Source organism: Entelurus aequoreus, linkage group LG07 (genome assembly GCF_033978785.1).
Source record: "Entelurus aequoreus isolate RoL-2023_Sb linkage group LG07, RoL_Eaeq_v1.1, whole genome shotgun sequence".
In the NCBI taxonomy this organism is placed as follows: domain Eukaryota; kingdom Metazoa; phylum Chordata; class Actinopteri; order Syngnathiformes; family Syngnathidae; genus Entelurus; species Entelurus aequoreus.
Window position 1 is genome coordinate 47001501 of NC_084737.1, and position 21640 is coordinate 47023140.

Genomic DNA, 21640 nt, shown 5'->3' on the forward strand with positions numbered 1-21640 from the left:
CAAAGGAGAGTCAACGAGAATGTGGGCTCCCGTGGATGTGATAAAAAAGATAGCGTGTGCTTTGTATTACCTGGCCATCAGGGGAAGACTAACTACGGAAAACGGCGAATGCTTTTGGACTGGCAAAGCAGACTGTATCAGTTATTGTCCGCCATGTATGTCGCGGACTCAACGTCTAGGTCCAGAGTATATAAAGTCACCAAAAAGGAATGGACAATGAAGGTGACGGCAAAAGAGTGAGGAGTGTCCTGACCAGATATCTAGATCCCTAGTTTGATTGATGTAAAATGTTCTTTATCACATTGTTTACGTGTCTAATCAAGATTTTATTAATTTATGATGGCTAAGGTGTGATTCACTACAATAGGGCCCCACAGCACACTGGATTCAAGTTAATTGAAATACCACAACACTGGATATTGTTCAGATAAGTTAAATTTAAGAACTTGCACACAAAGCAACACTGGATGTGACTATGACGTGCGCACTTTCCGCGCATGCGTACTAGGTCGCGTTGTGCCGGCGGACGGAGGGGGTCTTAAACGGTGGCATTGTTGTGTGTGGACACGTATAAGGTTAGGTGGGATTTACCCCGGATAACCTTATTAGTGTAAACGGGGCCTTATATTCTTCACTGTCATGCTGTTATTGGGGGCACATTGCTCTCTTGTGAAAGGTTATAAACATAAGGAAAGTCATCTTGAGACTTGGTGATTGCCATCTATTGGGCATGTGGAAGGACTGCACTTGCATCATGCAAAGGACTTTGCTTGGGAGGGTGTGCGCATGTGTGAGTGTGTGCATGTGTAAGTAAGCGTTTATGCCCAAGTCTGACTGAGTCCAGACATAAACCAGGTCGGACTAAAGGAATGTTTCTTTTTCTCACACTTTCTCTGTTTTAACAGACAGAAAGAAAGTGAGAAAACTAACAGTGGAGTCTTAATGCATGCATTCAAGTCCGAGTTGTATTTAAGGCAATAAATTATGGCTCTTCTCCAATTTGGTAATACTCAGCTGTTTTTGTTGCAACTTAATGGATGATATAGATGGAACAGTGCCACCACCACATTCATGATATTCTCTTTTCACAATGGTTCTTTTTTCATTTGGTTCTTTCCAGAGAGAGAAACGTGCCCTGAGGAGAGAGGCAGTTGGATGGCGGAAGTGATGTTGTGGATGAGGAACATTAAACTTTAAACGAAGCACTACATCTTTTACTTAGCATCATTTTTTCCTCTCACCCGCCCGCATCCACTTCTCACTTAATCAGTTTAAGTAAAAGAGTGGTGAAACATTTCCGTCCTTAACTCACAGTGCTAATCAGTGGCAGTATGGACTGAGGCGGGTGCTGGCCTCATCTTACACTTTGTTCTTGGCGGAGATTTGGGTTGCTTATTGCCAAAACTGTGAGAGAATTGTGTGGATTTTAAACAAACGCTAAGCCAGTCAGGGAATTCCCTGTACAACTGGAAATGAGTGATTATATTTGCTCATGCTTAAACATGGTTTGTTTAATGATAATACATATAAGGATATGAGTGGTTTGGTTTAGTAGTCAGTCTTTATTTGTACATGTCCATAGGATGTAGACTAACAATACAGATTCTTCACCCCATTTGTTAAATACATATTTTAGCATTACCACTTTGTGTTTTGTGTTTAGTCTTGCAAATTTGCATGTTTCTTTTTGTACTGCTTTTGAGTTGTTTTTTTCTTGCAATAGTACAGTGGTTCTCAAACTTTTTTCACCAAGTAGCACCTCCGAAAAACTTTGGCTCTCCAAGTACCAATGACCAACACGAAAATACAGTTGCGTAGTAAGCCTAATATTCATTAAAAACAAGACAGAGGTTTTCTTTAACAAGTATATTTAATGTTTTTGGTCACTGTAACAGTAATACTGTGTTTGAATATAGGAAAATAAAACATTTTACTTTAATCAAATTATTTTTTGTTGTACCACTAGATAAAGGCCGCGTGCCACTAGTGCACATATGTCAGAGTCAAGGCCCGCGGGCCATATCCGGCCCGCGAGAAGGTTTTTTACGGCTCTTGGGATGATCTTGATTTATTATTAGAACCGGCCCGCAGACCGCAGATCTTTTTTTTTTTTTTTTTTTTTTTTTTTTTTTTAGACCGCAGATCTTTTACACGCACCAAGCGGATGCCGGTCCAAGGTTCCGAAAGGGGGCGAGCGGCCCGCCGGGACGCGCCTGCCGGCCGAAGGGCTGCAGCCCGGCCGTCAGTCGCGGAGCCCGCCGTGCCACGCGCGCCAAGGGGGCGGGCCGAAACCCGGCCCCGAGGCCCTGAGACTTCTGCTTTGTTTCCCCAAACCGCGCGTCACCGCCGGGCCCGCACCACCGTCGGGCTGCAGCCCGAGCGTCGGTAGCGGAACCCGTCATGTGCCGCGCGCGCCAAGCGGAGCGGGGGGGTCAAGCGGGCCGAAACCCGCAGGCCACCCCCTCACCACGAGGCCCTGAGACTTCTGCGTCTGACCCCTACGCGCGGCCCGTCGGGACGCGCCCGCCGTCAAGCCACGAGGGCCAGCCGTCGGGTCGCGGAGCCCGCCGTGCCACGCGCGCCAAGGGGCGGGCCGAAACCAGCGGGGGGTTTCGGGCACCCAACTCGCCTCCCTCCCACGGAGGGAGGAGGGGGGTTTAATGTGAACATTACTGTGCAATCACATATTTAGAGTTTTTACTCAATTCAAGTTTAAAAGTTCAAGTTTAATATTTGTTTTCACTGCATGTTACTTCTCCTTAAACAAAGTGTTGTTTTTGATTTATAGATTTTTGCACTTTATTTTATTGTATTTCAATTTAATTATATTTTAAAAATATTTCAGTTGAGTGGATGATAGAAAATTGCTATTATTGTTTTTTTCTTTGAAGTAAATTTAGCCCACTTTTGCTAAAATAGAAAATATAGGCTACTGATGGTGCCTTGAATACCGGTTTCTTTCATTTAATGTTCATGTTATGGGGATTTTTATATAAAGGAAATTTGTCTTTTGTGTCTGTTGAAAATTAAAGATTACTGACAGAGCCATAAGAAAATATTGCTTTATTTATCTGATCATATTGGAATATATTTGTTAGGTTTTCAGTAGGTTCAATTAGGTTCACTAGACTATATGCGTCATTTAAAAATTTTTCAATGAACATTCGAACAGTCCGGCCCTCGGCTTGTAGCTAAATTTTTTATTTGGCCCTCCGTCCATTTGACTTTGACACCCCTGCACTAGTGGATACTCGTACCACAGTTTGAGAATCATTGCAATAGTACTACAGTCTTGTTGTATCATAAGCAGCAGTGTTGCACATCCTCACACTTCTATCTTCCAATTCTTCATACAATATTGTATTGTTCCTGTATGTTCCTAAATCCTCTAGTGTGGTGTTTTGTGTCATTTTTTATCTTTCATATGTTCCCACTTCCACTTTCTGTCTTTATTCCGATGCTCCTGTTCCTTAACTCTTTGATTTTCTTTTCTTGCGATTCCTCAATTTTCTTCTTCTATTTTACACTTTGTCTTGCTTTTCTCTTCCTTCCTTTTTCTCCTGTCCTGGCTTCTCCTCTTGCAATCGTGTGCCTCAGAGCCGATGGTCGTGTGCACCATGCATCCTCCCGCCTCCCACAGCGCTCCCTCCTTCCTGCGTCAGTACGCCAGTCATCTTGGCCGCACTGCCCTGCGCAGAGAGCTGGGTGGGGGGCTGGAAAGAGACAAAGCCTACCTGAGCCTGCACAGGACTGGATCCCTTGGTACTCACAAACACACTCCCATGCATATATACACAAAGAAAGTATGTATAATCATTTGGAATAAGTGTTGGGTTGCTTTGCTGTGTGTTGACAAAAGCATACTCTGGCATTTTTCATAAAAAAAATCATATTGCTTTAATGCTATTGCACTATGCTAAAGCAGTGCTATTGTTGATTTTGGAATATTGTGTGTTTTTTATGCCAGGAAATCAAAGATGATAAATGCAATAATATCATTATAGCACTTACTAAAATCTGATTGCTCTGATGTCGCCTGTTTACTACTCAAAACCCATATCAGAATCAGAATTAGCTTTATTGGCCAAGTATGTTTAACACACAAGGAATTAAATAAAACAATATATATTAAAAAAATGATATCACTGATTAAGTAAAAAATATAAACAAGTACTTTAAAGGAGCCATATGTAATAGTGTGGCCAGAAATAGTACTGCAATCATGGTCAAAATTCTGTAGTGCCCTCCCTCTTTCCCTGACTGATGTTGCCAGATACGCAGTCGAATCCATCTCGATCGACTTTGCTACACCAAGGAACTTCAAACTTCCACTGCCTCTTACTAGGGGTTGAGGTGCTGGGACCTTATTAGCTGAATAGACAAGCGTTTTGTTAATAACAAATCTCCAAACAACACATTTTACACAGAAATTAGGCTATTTTCAGGAAGAAGTATGCCATGCCTGTGTACAATCTCTTAACAAATTGCAATCATATGGTTATTGTAAGTACTATCAGAAAACAAAGACTAAAACAAACTACAACCTACGCTAGCAATGGTTATACTGGTGAAAATAAGTAGAGCATGCTTAGCAGCCTAATGTATGCCCAAAACTAAAGAGGAGACCTTTTACCAAGGTATGCCTATAGGCTACACGAATGAGGGATTGTTTTATCATGCAATTTGCTGTCTCCATCCGTTTCACATTGCTATGATGACAGCTGTGCTAATGTTGGAACCCATTTCCTCAGCGTATCATTATATTGAGAACGAAATAGGCACTGACACTACCCATATCCACATGTTTTATTTGTCGAAAATATATTTTGCCCTGTCAGTTCGAATACTCATGGACACACAAGCTAACAGGCATATATTTCCCCGTTAGCCTATATGTTGATGTTTCATTGAGCGGGCTAGCATGCTAAGCATTCGTTGCACGAACATACTAGCTTTGTTAGACAAGATCATAGACTGTATTGGACAATATAGTTTACGTACGAAATTTCCATTACCATTTATTACAAGTAATAAGAAAACGTAAATGCCTGACTTACCTACCAAGAAGGAAATTAGCAAGATTGGCGTCAGATGAAAAAATCTTCTCCGCCTTCAATCGTCTCCATCTTTCAAAGGCATCCCCGACACAAATCCTTGTTTCGTTCCTGGCTTTGTCATGAATAAGTTGAGAATCATAACAACGCCTTTTAGATTTACTAAGGTCTGACTTGTTTAGTAACTTTAACAGTGGCAGTAGCTCGACGAAGAGGGCGATGCGTAACTTGCAACCTGGATGTGACACACTCACAGACTTTTTAATTGGTCAAACGGTGGAGGGCGGGACATCAAAATGAAAACAATAACAATATTTCGGGGCTGTAAATCTAATTTTGAAATGAGCATATCCCGACTGAACTACTGTTATCAATTATAGAGGTATTCCAAAAGAACAGGATTTATTAATGTCTTTTGATGTATCAGGGCCATTTAATGATGACTTGACATGAAATTATTACATACGGCTCCTTTAACTAATATGTGCACGGCTAATAAAAAATAGTGCAGTGGTGAATAGAGCAAAGCAAAAAGATGAAGTGACGGGTTGTTTTGGCGCACAGTGATTTGTAACGCCAGCCGGAGGGGAAGAGTTTGTACAGTTTGTGACCAGGGTGTGAGGGGTCTGCAGTGCAGCTACCTGCCCGCTTCCTGACCCTGCACCGGTATAAGTCCTGGATTGGGGCAAAGTTGACACAGATGATCTTTTCTGCAGTCCTATCAAGGTTAAGCTTGGATGTATTAACCAGTATTACAGTTCTAAATGTTCTCTTTTTTCTGTGGCAATTTAGCTTGACTGAGTATACAGTAGCCTGGATGTTTTTCAACATTTCACAGCAATTTCTAAGGAAAATTCATTAACAGTTCAAGGTCTGTTTTATCACTGCTGTGTTAGAATAAAAATACCATCCAGTGACTATATTTGGACCGGCAATGTTTAAGGTGAAAGTTACGAGATAAAACTGTAATGACCTTAATCCAGCATACTCAAACACATGCTCACAGCTAACACAATCACTTTTCTCTTTTCTGTCTGCATTTTGGAATCGTCTGTACGGGTCTCGTTCCGCACTGTAACAGAATGAGATCGAATGTGAGAAGGATGGACGAGAGGATTTGAAGTGGGTGAAAATCCTTGATTTACATGATTTAGAGCAATAAAGAAAGGGTGCAGATGAAAGTACGTAGGTGGCATTGTTCTAGCTCCATTTAGGAGTGATATTAGCTCGGGGCTGTGTCTACTCTGTGCTCGGTGAAATGGTTATGACTTATTTTAAAGGGGTTATATTATGATTGATTTTCTACATTTAAAACACTTCCTTGTGGTGTAGATAACATGTAATGTTAATGCTTTGGTCAAAATTGAGCATAGATTGAGTTTTACAGACAGTCTTTAAACCGCTTTCTGACCTTGTATTCAGAATGCATTAATTTGTGGGCAGTCTTATTTATGGGCTTCCACTTCGACTGCGCCATCTCCCCGTCAGCCATGTTGTTGTTTTTAGCGCTTCCATATCGAGTCTACTGACACATATAAGTTCAAACTATACGCTACTTTGTAGTAGAAATGGCAACAGCAGAGGATGCATCTGCATGTATGAGTCAGTCTGCCCCACAACAAGAGGATATGGAAAAAGAAGGAACTTATTGAGTACTGCGTCGGACTAGAATGGCGGACTCGTGCAAAGCTCTTTGGGTAAAACTTTACCATGTATGGAGTTATATGCTGACGTCACACTTGGGAAAAACATCACAAATTGGGCAAATTCCGAACAGCTCATTTTGGAGGAAGTAAGAAGGAAGACACGATTGTTTTGTAAATATCTCCGCCATGCCAGCCTGGTTTGGTTTTGAATTATTGGGACTAATTCAGATCCCAAATACACAAAAACAGGTACTAATAGGTAAGAAAAGTTGGTTTTGCATATTAGGTCCCCTTTAATGAATATAATGATTTTCTATAAGAAGGTAAGTGTTGAAACAAGAGCTTTGGTTTTATATCATCATTGAAAACCCCAAAAGCCAATGACACATTCTGTGATCATTATGGCACTGTCACCCTTCTATACGAACAAAGATGGGTGAAGTTACTCATGTATTATTTATGACCAAGCAGGTCTACAAGACTATTATGAAATGAGGTTTCTGTAGGAAGGAAAGTCGTAATTTGCAAGTGCAGAAGACGGCTATGCACAATGTGACATCTTTCTGTAAAATCTCTTAGGGCAGAAAAGCCAAAAAAGAATCGAGTTTGATGCAGTAGCCAGAACTAATGCTACTCCATTATTAATACACTGATAAGGTGTGTGTGTTAATGCGTGTGCATGTGTATCAACCCACTGGTTGGTCTCGCTGACTCACTGTGTGCCATTCAGCAGCCAGAGCACGTTGCAGCCTTTTATGGAGCGACATGATGACGACGCAATCTCACTTTTCTGCTGCACTCTCCTAGTCTCCTCCCTCAGTCATTTGCTAACCCACTCCAGCCCTCCGTACGAGTATTCATTTGAATGCACTTTTTCATCTGTGTAAGTGGGCCTCACTGTGGTGTTATAGCTTTCATGCCCTGTATGTTAGAAGAGCTGGCCAACAACCAGAGCGGTTATAACAGGTTTGTGATTAATTTGTTGGTAAATGGGCTGACACCCACTGTAGTTGAAACTGTCTGCTTATTTATTGTATATTATCCCCTTTTTTTACTTCTCCAAATGATTTTTTCTTTTCATACAAACATATCTAGATGCCATTTCACCTCCAGAAGAGAGCAGAATTTAGAAAAATTAAACCCCCACTACACTCCATGTGTACATTGTGACCTTTTCTTGGCCCTGTATTTAATGCATTAATACTGCATTAACTGCTGTCCTTATTCCCCACTGCTCATTTGCTCAATGTAATATTGTTCACTCGCAGCTGACTGGATTTGATAACGATAGCATTAACTACAATTACAATTGTTTCAGTTAGAAAAAAGCTTTGATTTATACTCTGTTGCTTCGATTAATCGTTGAATGAATAACTCATAAAAATGTATACAATCCGGATGTTATAGTTAGAACAGTTTTTTTTTTTGTTGTTTACATTTTTATTAATGCGCACATGTTATGGAATAGTTTATATAGAGTATTGTGCGACTTTTGAAAGTGGTGTTACGATTTGATCACCTAGTTGATAAAGTGCATGATGAAGAAACACTTTAACTAGAGAAAAGGCTAAGCTATTGTCACAAATATCAACATACCACACAACCTCGGTGGTAGTTTGAAGGTTTAGACCAATTATTAGGTTGAACAAACCAAGGATAGGCCTGTAAATTGATTACGACAACAGTCCAAAAGACACAAACATATTGCAGAAGACTTAAATGACACAATGAAGGCTTGGATAAATGTGTCGGTGGAAAATAGAAGTTTTTCCGATAGCAGTCGTAAGGCTCTCAAGCTCCCCAAAAAGTACACATGCTTTAACGGGCTGTTTGCAACATTTAGTCAGATGCCTAGAGGGTGCCAACTTTCCGTTGTATTTTACACAGTATATCCCGCTCTCTTACAGCTGCTCGTACCCAATGACGTAATTACGTACGTATGTAACACATGCACGCGCATTAGCTTTAGGCGTTGTTAGCTAATAACAGTAACTTGGATAGCTAGGCAAGGCAAGACAACTTTATTTATATAGCACGTTTACAACATTTTAAAAAAATTGGACCAAAGTGCTTTACAGGTTAAAAAGCATAGAGCAAAAAAATAAAACAAACAAAGAACATAAACAATGAATGAGCTAAACAAGATATTGTAAAAGCAATACGGTAAAAGGGTTCAAATAAAAAGTGAAATTGCAAGATAAAAATAATGAAATAATAAAAGTGCGACAAATTTAAAAAAAAGTAAAGCAAAATGGGGTGGGGAGAGGCACTAGAAATGGTGGCCTAGTGGGCGGCTCAGCTCAGGTTAAAGGCCAGCGAGAAGAGGTAGGTCTTAAAAAGGGTTTTGAAGACCCCCAGGCTCTTGGCTGACCTAATGTGGAGGGGAAGGCTGTTCCAGAGCTTAGGGGTGGCAACGGAGAAGGCTCTGTCCCCTCTGGTCTTTAGCCTGGATCTGGGGACCGCCAACAGCATTTGGTCAGCTGACCTTAGGGCTCTAGACGAGGTGTGATGGTGCAGAAACTCGGTCAAGTATTGTGGGGCCAGGCCATTTAGGGATTTAAAAACAATTAAAAGTAATTTAAAATCAATGCGGTGATGGACAGGGAGCCAGTGGAGTGAGGCCAGGACTGGGGGGATGTGCTCGCGTTTTTTGGTGCTGGTAAAGAGACGGGCAGCCGCGTTTTGCTGAAGTTGCAAACGGCGGAGTGATGCCTGCTCAATGCCAGCGTACAGTGAGTTGTTATTGTCCAGCCGTGTGATAAAGGCGTGGATAGCAGTCTCCAGGTCGCTCTGGGAGAGATAGCTAGCGTTAGCTGTCATTAAATGTATATTCTATCATAACAACATGACTGCAAATTGTTTGTTGCTTCTCTTGGACTGCTTTTGTATGTGTGCACGCGATCCCTGCGCGTACGTTTTGACAAGACCGGGTGAGTGACCACAGTAAACGTCAATCACTTTATTCGGGTCGGTAACATTTTTTATTACTCAAAAATTTGTAATTGTGAAAAATATAGACAATTTTCAAACAAATGTGTTCTGTTAAACCTCTAATGTTATCACAAACTAGCCAGTGGTGTTCGTGTTATATTTTTTGCTTTGAAAAATGTAACTGTGAGGAAGTTGCAAACAGCACCTTTAATTTTTTTAACTGGTAAACACATAGGTAAAAGTATCATGCAATAAAAGGGAAATCAAAGTATTATCAATGGTATTTGTATTTCTCAAAACATTTTCCTTTTTTGACACTATAAGACGGGGTGGAGGCGTTGGGGACTAGCATACAGTATATGGAACTAATAGCTTACAGTAGACCCTCAAGAGCCAGTAATTAAATAATAATAAGATTCCACAGATGCAGATAAAAGGTTCAGAGGTAATTACTGTAGTCTAAATTGGCCCTCTCTCCAGCCCTCTAGCCACTATATGCATGCTTGTGTTCCTCTGGGACGTTCTATGCTCTTTGATTTCTAACATCTCTCCTGTCTGGAGGAAGGCTGTGTTACATATGGTTGAAAATGCTAAATAATATTGTGAATACAAATTTTACTGTAATAAAAAAACCCATTATTTATTAGAGGTTGTTGCTGAGTAAAAAAACATTTTTGATTAATCAAATATAGGCGTTGTTGAAGGTTGAAGAGGTTAATGGCGACTTTTTTGTCCTTGACTTTTGAACAGTGCGCAGCTCAAGGATGCAGAACTCTACATCAATATGTCAGTCATTGCAGTATAAAAGCTTGTCGACACCACACTAAGCAAATATACTTCTTTAACGTATTTGTTTTGCTAGACAGCTCTTGGAATCTGTTTAAATATATTGTTTCAACTTTTACATTAAGCAAATATACTTTGGATTAGTCCAATATTTACTTATTAAGCAAATAATGAAATCGCAGTCATTAGGTTGAACATTGTCAACTGTTTCTTGTGCAATAGTCTCAAGTACATCAGTTTTGGCAAACGGGTGATGAAGTTTTAACTTGCAGGAGTGAGAATCACTTTAAATGTTGTAGTTTTTTTAAGTTTGTGAAATCTACTTTGATAATATTTTGGCGTCATGCAGCCTTGGAAATTCTAGTTCTCGTAACACTTCCTTGTATATAATAGAATAGGATAGGATAGACTTGATTTATTCCGCAATGGGGAAATTATGTGGTTGCAGTGCAGATTCAAAAAGTCACTTTGACTTTATTATCTAACTCTAATGCTCTAATGAAGTAAAACAAAAAAAAGTAATTGGAAAAAGGGATATTGATACGTATACCATAATAAATCGTATGTTAAGGGTAATACAGAAAACATATACAGAAGAGATGTCCCAATCATGGGGTCAGATTGGGTCAGATTTGCTTTTTAACTGATCTGCGATCGACTGATGAGCTGCAGAGCCTTTACTGCAGCTGTTTTTTAATTTTTAAATTAAAGTACCAATGATTGTCACACACACACTAGGTGTGGGGAAATTATTCTCTGCATTTGAGGTGAAGGGAGCAGTGAGCAGCAGCGGTGTCTGCGCCTGGGAATCATTTTTGGTGATTCAACCCCCAATTCCAACCCTTGATGCTGAGTGTCAAACAGGGAGGTAATGGGTCTCATTTTTATAGTCTTTGGTATAACTCGGCCGGGGTTTGAACTCCCAACCTACCGATCTCAGGGTGGACACTCTAACCACTAGGCCACTGAGTAGGTATTTTCAGTGTTTTCAGTATTTTCAGTGTTAACACAGCTAAAAATTGTCGTAAAAGATTCCTTCGAAAGGGATGCACGCTCAATAACATTTCTGGATTCTCTGTTACACACTTGCAAGAGTTGCATGAATTCCAGGAGGCTATGCATCTTGCCAGAACACTGGCTCGAATTGAGAGCAAGCTGCAACAAAAGGAATGCCACGGTGGAAATTTAACTAAGTTTCTTCTAAGTTACATTATCACTGGATGACTAGAGGAAAGAAATGGCAACGCATGCTACACAAACACGCTGAGCAGCTAAGGTGTCAATGTAAAATAGGGGTGATCGATCCAAATGTCAGTACTATCGATACCTAATGAACTATCAGTTTATAAACAATACTAAAGTGATGAGATCAATATTTTTTTTATTTCTTGTTCTTATAATACAAAATCATTTGTTTGTTTTTTGTTATTATTTACAACCTTAAAGGCCTACTGAAACCCACTACTACCGACCACGCAGTCTGATAGTTTATATATCAATGATGAAATCTTGACATTGCAACACATGCCAATACGGTTAACGGTTAACTTATAAAGTGCAATTTTAAATTTCCCGGCAAACTTCCGGCTGAAAACGTTTCGATATGATGACGTTTGCGCGTGACGTCAACAGTTGAAGCGGAAGTATTTGGAGCCCATTGAAGCCAATACAAAAAGCTCTGTTTTCATCTCAAAATTCCACAGTATTCTGCACATCTGTGTTGGTGAATCTTTTGCAATTTGTTTAATGAACAATGGAGACTGCAAAGAAGAAAGTTGTAGGTGGGATCGGTGTATTAGCGGCTGGCTGTAGCAACACAAACAGGAGGACTTAATTGGATAGCAGACGCGCTAGCCGACGCTAGCCGCCGACCGCACGGATGATCGGGTGAAGTCCTTCGTCCTTCCGTTGATCGCTGGAACGCAGGTGAGCACAGGTGTTGATGAGCAGATGAGGGCTGGCTGGCGTAGGTGGAGCGCTAATGTTTTTATCATAGCTCTGTGAGGTCCCGTTGCTAAGTTAGCTTCAATGGCGTCGTTAGCAACAGCATTGTTAATCTTCGCCAAGCTGGAAAGCATTAACCGTGTATTTACATGTCCATGGTTCAATAGTATTGTTGATTTTCTGTCTATCCTTCCAGTCAGGGGTTCATTTATTTTGTTTCTATCTGCATTTGAGCCCGATGCTATCACGTTAGCTCCGTAGCTAAAGTGTTTCGCCGATGTATTGTCGTGGAGATAAGTCACTGTGAATGTCCATTTCGCGTTCTCGACTCTCATTTTCAAGAGGATATAGTATCCGAGGTGGTTTAAAATACAAATCCGTGATCCACAATAGAAAAAGGAGAGAGTGTGGAATCCAATGAGCCCTTGTGCCTAAGTTACAGTCAGAGCGAAAAAAGATACGTTCTGCACTGCACGCTAGTCCTTCACTCTCACGTTCCTCATCCACAAATCTTTCATCCTGGCTCAAATTAATGGGGTAATCGTCGCTTTCTCGGTCCGAATCTCTCTCGCTGCTGGTGTAAACAATGGGCAAATGTGAGCAGCCCTTCCTCCGGTGTCGTCACGCTACTTCCGGTAGGGGCAAGGCTTTTTTTTATCAAAGACCAAAAGTTTCGAACTTTATCGTTGTTGTTCTATACTAAATCCTTTCAGCAAAAATATGGCAATATCGCGAAATGATCAAGTATGACACATAGAATGGATCTGCTATCCCCGTTTAAATTAAAAAAATTCATTTCAGTAGGCCTTTAAGTAGTAAGCCTTTGGAGACAGGAAAAGCTCTAAAGGGAAAACCCAAATAATTTAAATGAGAGCCATTTGTACTAATTGCTTTTTTTTAGTTATTGTGCACTAGCCACAATATTTTGTTTAAAAAAATATTTATGTAGTATCTAATCAACAAATATAATTTATCATCTTCTTCAAAACAATTTAGCAAATTCAAAATGGAATAAGATAAGCTTTATAAAATGTTTTACTTTGTGTACTTTAGTTACTTGATATAAAACATTTTTAGTTTTATAATAATTTATATATATACTGTATATATGTATCTATTGTCAAAGTATCAAAACAGGACTCAAAATCGGATCGAATCTTAGGCCAAAGAATATAACAAAAATGTTTGTAACTGATTAAGCAGATATATGTGTTAAAGTTAAAAAGTTAAAGTACCACTGATAGTCACACACACAGTAGGTGTGGTGAAAATAACCTCTGCATTTGACCCATCCCCTTGTTCCACCTCCTGGGAGGTGAGGGGAATCATTTTGGTGATTTTGGTGATTTAACCACCAATTCCAACTCTTGATGCTGAGTGCCATGGGTCCCATTTTTATAGTCTTTGGCATGACTCGACCAGGGCTTGAACTAAGAGCGGTGTCGAATCTTGCACAGAACAGAACACGAAGAAGTGTACAAAATAGACTGTAGTTAAAATGCAGTTGTAATTATTTATTTATTATTTACTGTTTATCAATGTACTTTCTTTTATTAAAATAATCTACTTGGTTCCTAAGTTATCACTTCTAAATATGTATAACACAGCCCTGCAAGACAGCGAGTACTTGTGAGAACATGTGAATCATTTGTTGTTTGGAATACTGGCATTCTCTTTCAAATGTGTCTTACAAATATTAGACGCAACAGTGTGTACTTGCCCCCTTTTTTAAATAAGTAAATTGTGATAAGAATGTTTTTTTATCTACCGCCAGGATGTTCCGACCGATCAGCCACCGATCAGTATTGGCCAATTGTTTTGAAAAAAATGTGCAATCACCTCTGATTGAAACTTTATTTTTTGGTCACTAGACTGACAGACGTGGTTACCAGCTTAGTTGATATAAATAACTCCATTGTGGCAAATATACATAATTTCTTAGTATCTTAAGTATTATTATCACTGGATGACAAGGCTAAACATGCCAGGAGCAAACATGCTAATCACTAAGCTTAGCTTGAAACAATACAAGAAATACGTATTTGAAAAAGTCTAGATGTTTATTTTCATATTCACAAATTGAAGTTCCCTGGATGCAGGAGGACTTTGAGGGCAAAAATGTACGAATTATTACTTTGGTTGAGGCATTGTGTACAATTGACTTTATTGTGATTAAACAATTCAATGTAATAAAAGAGAATAAGGAAGTGGTTTAAAATGTTGTATTGATATTGTTAAACTGATATCACTTACCATAAATACTGTATAATGAAAACATGTACTTTATTTTTTTTTTTTGTGTCCTGTCCAGCTTCTCAGGCAAATCATATAGTAGATTCCCATATCGGCTGTTCAGATTTACTTTACAAAAGAGAAGTGTAGGATACTTCTCTTGTTGCCTTATTTTTATTTGACTTTATTAAATGTATTTATATTATCATTTGGTGCAGCCGGGCCGGAGCAGGAAGGGATAGAAAGAGAAAAAAAGGAAGACAGGGGGGGAAATTGTGGGGACAACAGGGGGATTAGACAGAGAGACAAAAACAACAACAGCAAACACAACAACAATAGAGCAACATCAGCAAATACGACATGTACAAATATGATGGTAAAAGTAATAACAAATAAGCAGTTAGCGAAAATAAAAAATAATACAGAAATGACAATGAGCATTATTACACCACAAATGGAGCAATACAAATACCAACAGAAATAGAAATAGCGCTATTGATAATGAACAATACCAATACTTTACCTTTATTATCAACAATACAGTTGTTCAAATGCAACAAATGCTCTCTGAGCTGCCACCTTACCGTGGTAGAGGAGTTTGCGTGTCCCAATGATCCTAGGAGCTATGTTGTCCGGGGGCTTTATGCCCCCTGGTAGGGTCTCCCAAGACAAACTGGTCCTAGGTGAGGGATCAGACAAAGAGCAGCTCGAAGACCTCAATGAAAAATAAAACCTATGGACCCAGATTTCCCTCGCCCGGATGCGGGTCACCGGGGCCCCCCTCTGGAGCCAGGCCCGGAGGTGGGGCACGATGGCGAGCGCCTGGTGGCCGGGCCTGTCCCCATGGGGCCCGGCCGGGCACAGCCCGAAGAGGCAACGTGGGTTCCCCCTCCAATGGGCTCACCACCCATAGCAGGGGTCATAGAGGTCGGGTGTGATGTGAGCTGGGCGGCAGCCGAAGGCAGGGCACTTGGCGGTCCGATCCTTGGCTACAGAAGCTAGCTCTTGGGACGTGGAACGTCACCTCGCTGGGGGGGAAGGAGCCTGAGCTAGTGCGCGAGGTGGAGAAGTTCCGACTAGACATAGTCGGACTCACTTCGACGCACAGCAAGGGCTCTGGAACCAGTTCTCTCGAGAGGGGCTGGACTCTCTTCTACTCTGGCGTTGCCGGCAGTGAGAGGCGACGGGCTGGGGTGGCAATTCTTGTTTCCCCCCGGCTCAGAGCCTGCATGTTGGAGTTCAACCCGGTGGACGAGAGGGTAGCTTCCCTCCGCCTTCGGGTGGGGGAACGGGTCCTGACTGTGGTTTGCGCTTACGCGCCAAACCGCAGCTCAGAGTACCCACCCTTTTTGGATTCACTCGAGGGAGTACTTGAGACTGCTCCCCCGGGTGATTCCCTCGTTCTACTGGGGGACTTCAACGCTCATGTTGGCAGCGACAGTGAAACCTGGAGAGGCGTGATTGGGAAGAATGGCTGCCCGGATCTGAACCCGAGCGGTGTTTTGTTATTGGACTTTTGTGCCCGTCACAGATTGTCCATAACAAACACCATGTTCAAACATAAGGGTGTCCATATGTGCACTTGGCACCAGGACACCCTAGGCCGCAGTTCCATGATCGACTTTGTAGTTGTGTCGTCGGATTTGCGGCCTCATGTTTTGGACACTCGGGTGAAGAGAGGGGCGGAGCTTTCTACCGATCACCACCTGGTGGTGAGTTGGCTGCGATGGTGGGGGAGGATGCCGGACAGACCTGGCAGGCCCAAACGCATTGTGAGGGTTTGCTGGGAACGTCTGGCAGAGTCTCCTGTCAGAGAGAGTTTCAATTCCCACCTCCGGAAGAACTTTGAACATGTCACGAGGGAGGTGCTGGACATTGAGTCTGAATGGACCATGTTCCGCACCTCTATTGTCGAGGCGGCTGATTGGAGCTGTGGCCGCAAGGTAGTTGGTGCCTGTCGTGGCGGTAATCCTAGAACCCGTTGGTGGACACCGGCGGTGAGGGATGCCGTCAAGCTGAAGAAGGAGTTCTTTTGGCTCATAGGACTCCTGAGGCAGCGGACAGGTACCGACAGGCCAAGCGGTGTGCGGCTTCGGCGGTCGCAGAGGCAAAAACTCGGACATGGGAGGAGTTCGGGGAAGCCATGGAACACGACTTCCGGACGGCTTCGAAGCGATTCTGGACCACCATCCACCGCCTCAGGAAGGGGAAGCAGTGCACTATCAACACCGTGTATGGTGAGGATGGTGTTCTGCTGACCTCGACTGCGGATGTTGTGGATCGGTGGAGGGAATACTTCGAAGACCTCCTCAATCCCACCAACACGTCTTCCTATGAGGAAGCAGTGCCTGGGGAATCTGTGGTGGGCTCTCCTATTTCTGGGGCTGAGGTTGCTGAGGTAGTTAAAAAGCTCCTCGGTGGCAAGGCCCCGGGGGTGGATGAGACCCGCCCGGAGTTCCTTAAGGCTCTGGATGCTGTGGGGCTGTCTTGGTTGACAAGACTCTGCAGCATTGCGTGGACATCGGGGGCGGTACCTCTGGATTGGCAGACCGGGGTGGTGGTTCCTCTCTTTAAGAAGGGGAACCGGAGGGTGTGTTCTAACTATCGTGGGATCACACTCCTCAGCCTTCCCGGTAAGGTCTATTCAGGTGTGCTGGAGAGGAGGCTACGCCGGATAGTCGAACCTCGGATTCAGGAGGAACAGTGTGGTTTTCGTCCTGGTCGTGGAACTGTGGACCAGCTCTATACTCTCGGCAGGGTCCTCGAGGGTGCATGGGAGTTTGCCCAACCAGTCTACATGTGTTTTGTGGACTTGGAGAAGGCATTCGACCGTGTCCCTCGGGAAGTCCAGTGGGGAGTGCTCAGAGAGTATGGGGTATCGGACTGTCTGATTGTGGCGGTCCGCTCCCTGTATGATCAGTGCCAGAGTTTGGTCCGCATTGCCGGCAGTAAGTCGGACACATTTCCAGTGAGAGTTGGACTCCGCCAAGGCTGCCCTTTGTCACCGATTCTGTTCATAACTTTTATGGACAGAATTTCTAGGCGCAGTCAAGGCGTTGAGGGGATCTGGTTTGGTGGCTGCAGGATGAGGTCTCTGCTTTTTGCAGATGATGTGGTCCTGATGGCTTCATCTGGCCAGGATCTTCAGCTCTCGCTGGATCGGTTCGCAGCTGAGTGTGAAGCGACTGGGATGAAAATCAGCACCTCCAAGTCCGAATCCATGGTTCTCGCCCGGAAAAGGGTGGAGTGCCATCTCCGGGTTGCGGAGGAGACCCTGCCCCAAGTGGAGGAGTCCAAGTACCTCTGAGTCTTGTTCATGAGTGAGGGAAGAGTGGATCGTGAGATCGACAGGCGGGTCGGTGCGGTGTCTTCAGTAATGCGGACGCTGTATCGATCCGTTGTGGTGAAGAAGGAGCTGAGCCGGAAGGCAAAGCTCTCAATTTACAGGTCGATCTATGTTCTCATCCTCACCTATGGTCATGAGCTTTGGGTTATGACCGAAAGGACAAGATCACGGGTACAAGCGGCCGAAATGAGTTTCCTCCGCCGGGTGGCGGGGCTCTCCCTTAGAGATATGGTGAGAAGCTCTGCCATCCGGGAGGAGCTCAAAGTAAAGCCACTGCTCCTCCACATCGAGAGGAGCCAGATGAGGTGGTTCGGGCATCTGGTCAGGATGCCACCCGAACGCCTCACTAGGGAGGTGTTTAGGGCACGTCCGACCGGTAGGAGGCCACGGGGAAGACCCAGGACACGTTGGGAAGACTATGTCTCCCGGCTGGCCTGGGAACGCCTCGGGATCCCCCGGGAGGAGCTGGACGAAGTGGCTGGGGAGAGGGAAGTCTGGGCTTCCCTGCTTAAGCTGCTGCCCCCGCGACCCGACCTTGGATAAGCGGAAGAAGATGGATGGATGGATGGATAATGAACAATACCAATACTTTACCTTTATTATCAACAATACAGTTGTTCAAATGCAACAATAAATATTTACAGTTAATACATGTGGTATTGGTGTCAGCCAATTTTACTCATGGAAGATTGTTATCAACATAAAACCCTGATCCGAACATCCCTATACTTAAGATCACTTGTTAGTATAGTTTTGTACAAGTACATTAATTGGTACATAGTTAACTGAAAACGTGTCCAAGTATGCCACCATGAAATTGTCCCACCCTTTGTTCAGGCTTACCACAGAAGGTCTGCCCTTTGCAAATAGCCCATTGCTTTACAAGGAGATTGATGCCTTGCTGTCACAGGAATTAAATCACACTGGGAAAGTAATGGGACCTTTACTACGCTGCTCACGCCATATAACCCTGTTGGACACAAGCTCTTATTGCACCCTTTATGTGGCAGCTTCCCATCAGCCTTACGATGAACACGTCCATGTTTGCTCATAGTCTGCACTCTCTACGCTACAGGGTCACGCAATATCTGTATACACAGTGGTGCATGTCAGCCTGGGTGTGTACGTGCACTTCCATCCATAATGGATTGTGCTGCAGGTCAATTTTGGGGGGGGGGGGGGGGTTAGAAAAGAAAGAAGAAGATGGAAAGAAAGTAGCAGAGCAAAGATGAGCACAAAGATGCTACTGAAAAGCCTCAGGGTTTTATTATCTGCTCTCTAAAGATAATGTTGAGAAGGCCCATGCACATAGAACAAGAACATGGTAAATGATGCAAAAGCAGTGCAAGAAACAGACTGATCAGGCACCTCTCTGGACCCAGACTGATGGGAGCAGGGAGGGGAGAGCGGTTGTGACAGATGAGAGGAGAGAACGAGAGCGAGTCAAAGATTGGTATCACATGAGAAAGAGGAGAGTATTGGCAAGGTGAAGGGAGGGAGTTAGGGGACTAACAACACTGAAAGCACTGATAGGAGCGCCAGAGGCAAGGAGGAAGACATCGAGCGAGGGGAGTGGAAAGCGGGAGAGTCTGAATAGAGTGCTGCCTGGAATAGAAGAGGAAGAGACAGAGAAACGTGACAGAAAAGGAAGAAGACGAACAGGACAGCAGACTGCAAATGAAAAAGCAACATGGGCGTGAAGAGAAGAGACAGGGTGCGTCACACAGCTAAGACAGGAAAGTCTTTTGCCAAGATGACTCGTGAGTTTGAAGGGAAAATCACCTGTCATGTTTGTCTCGTCTTTTTGGACTGTCTCTGCAGCATCTTGCCTGTCTGTACTGTTTGACCTTCCTTAGTCAGCAAGCAGAGTGTGACTGCGGGGAAAACGAGAGAAACATAAAGGGAGTGTCTATACGGGTAAGTGCTAAAGTGGAGTAGGAGCTCAGGGAGTTGTTGCATTGTGAGAGGTCTAGCAATCCTATACTGTCCCTTCCTCCCGGAACACTAGACTTGGTCTTTACTGAATGCCCCATCTGGAATTACTAAGCAGTGTGTAAACTGGAAGTCCGGGACTCTTGGGCATCAAGACTACACGGGGGTGGTCTAATTTTTTGGTGGGACTTTAAAACTGTATTCTTCCGGAATAATGGATATATCAGGCAACTCCAAAGGGTGCCCGACAAGTGGTCCTAGGTTGGAAGACCCTCGCATTGTGGAGGTTAGAATGGGGGAGAGGGACCCCCCACTGAGGATGTCACCATTCCGTATGCTCCGTGTACTTGACTCATGCCGTCCTCCGGGAAGCCGTATTGGTGAGTGTCATCCTTTCTATTATTGATTCCCTCTCTTCCACGTTGATGTTAATAATTGGAATTGCTTTTTCAAACTTTTCATTTGAGTCTTTTATTATAACATCATTTATCATCATCATCATAAAATATAATATTTTATTTCACTTATTGTATGTCCCTTTCTCAAATGTGTCTACTATGCTAATTCTTGAATGTAAGCCAACACATTTGAAAATAAAATTCCTTCTAGGCTCCTTCCTATAGTGCAGCTGCATGCTTCTCCCAGTCGTTGATGTTCTTCTGAATATTTTAAAAACTAATTTACTTTTCAGCACAATGGCTGCAGCATTTCTATTCTTGCACACTCTAAATTTAGAGGGTGTTCTATGCCAAGCTTGATTCGCTTTAAGAGCCAAAATGGCTTAAAAGGATGATTCCATTCAAAGTGTAGTAATAACAGAAGCCTAATAGGTTGCATGTGGACTTAGACTACATATTCTATCATGTTACTCTCGAGCAGAGGTCTTCGACGTTATCCATCAAAATGATGGTGCGATGAACCCCTACTTGTATATCTTGTAAAGAAATTAAACTGGTACAAAATATTTCCTGGTTATTGTTAAATAGTCACCTGTCCTACTAAGTCTTTTTAGTTTCTGATTGTTCTTATGATGATTACATTTTATGATTTTAATTTAAATTGTGATTATTTTTATGATTATTTTATTTTTGCCTTCTTGTAGTTTTCTGTAAAGCACTTGCCTCGTGTACGAATTGTGCTAAATATTGCTTTGCCCAAGTCGGATCTTACACCTGAAATATACATAAATTAACTCCTGTTACTCGCACTGTCACGTCACGACTTCACAAAAAAAGCCCTTTTTTTTCTCATGCCTGATTTCATTGAATCTAATAATACTATATAAGACATACAGATAAAATAATGAAATAAGATAGCCCTCACTTACACTTACTTTTATCCCAGTGGTTGTTTTGCAGTAGTAGATATTGTCCCATACAGGCTTGCAGCCAGGAAGGATAACTTCCGCTACTCCTCCCAGATCTTTTACCAGCAAGGAATCAAAAACCACTGTAGCTTTTATGAACATTAATATTCTTTAGTTTTAATGAGGGCTGATCACAATAGTCAAAGTGGAAATAAATGAGCGGCGAATATTGACTGTTGTTACTCCTCTCAGAGCTTTTTATGATGTAAATTTTTACTTCCGTAGCACAGTGCTGCATGGGAGACATAATGAAGTCCAACAAGTTAACTAAAATGTGACATTACTATAATCTTCATCAGCGTAGCTGCAGAGCTATGTGAAGTATTTGACATGAAGCAATGGGCATTCAGTTCATCTGCAGCTAGCTTCTCCCTTACATGTTAATGTCCCATTTATCTGTTCA

General features: G+C 42.6%; 1 protein-coding gene across 4 annotated transcripts in view; it reads left to right on the forward strand.

The window, feature by feature from the left end:
- The window catches only part of LOC133653931 (cyclin-dependent kinase 17-like), a 115999-nt gene that overhangs the window by 33701 nt on the left and 60658 nt on the right, over positions 1–21640 (forward strand). For 2 of the 4 annotated variants that reach the window (XM_062053774.1, XM_062053775.1), the window contains exon 3: positions 3598–3762. The exons of 1 other annotated variant lie outside the window; for it this stretch is intronic. In XM_062053774.1, coding sequence (XP_061909758.1) covers positions 3598–3762 — 165 coding nt within the window. Of the gene's footprint in view, positions 1–3597; positions 3763–19475; positions 20252–21640 lie in introns of those variants that run through there. One more of the 4 variants, XM_062053776.1, reaches the window with a different exon arrangement.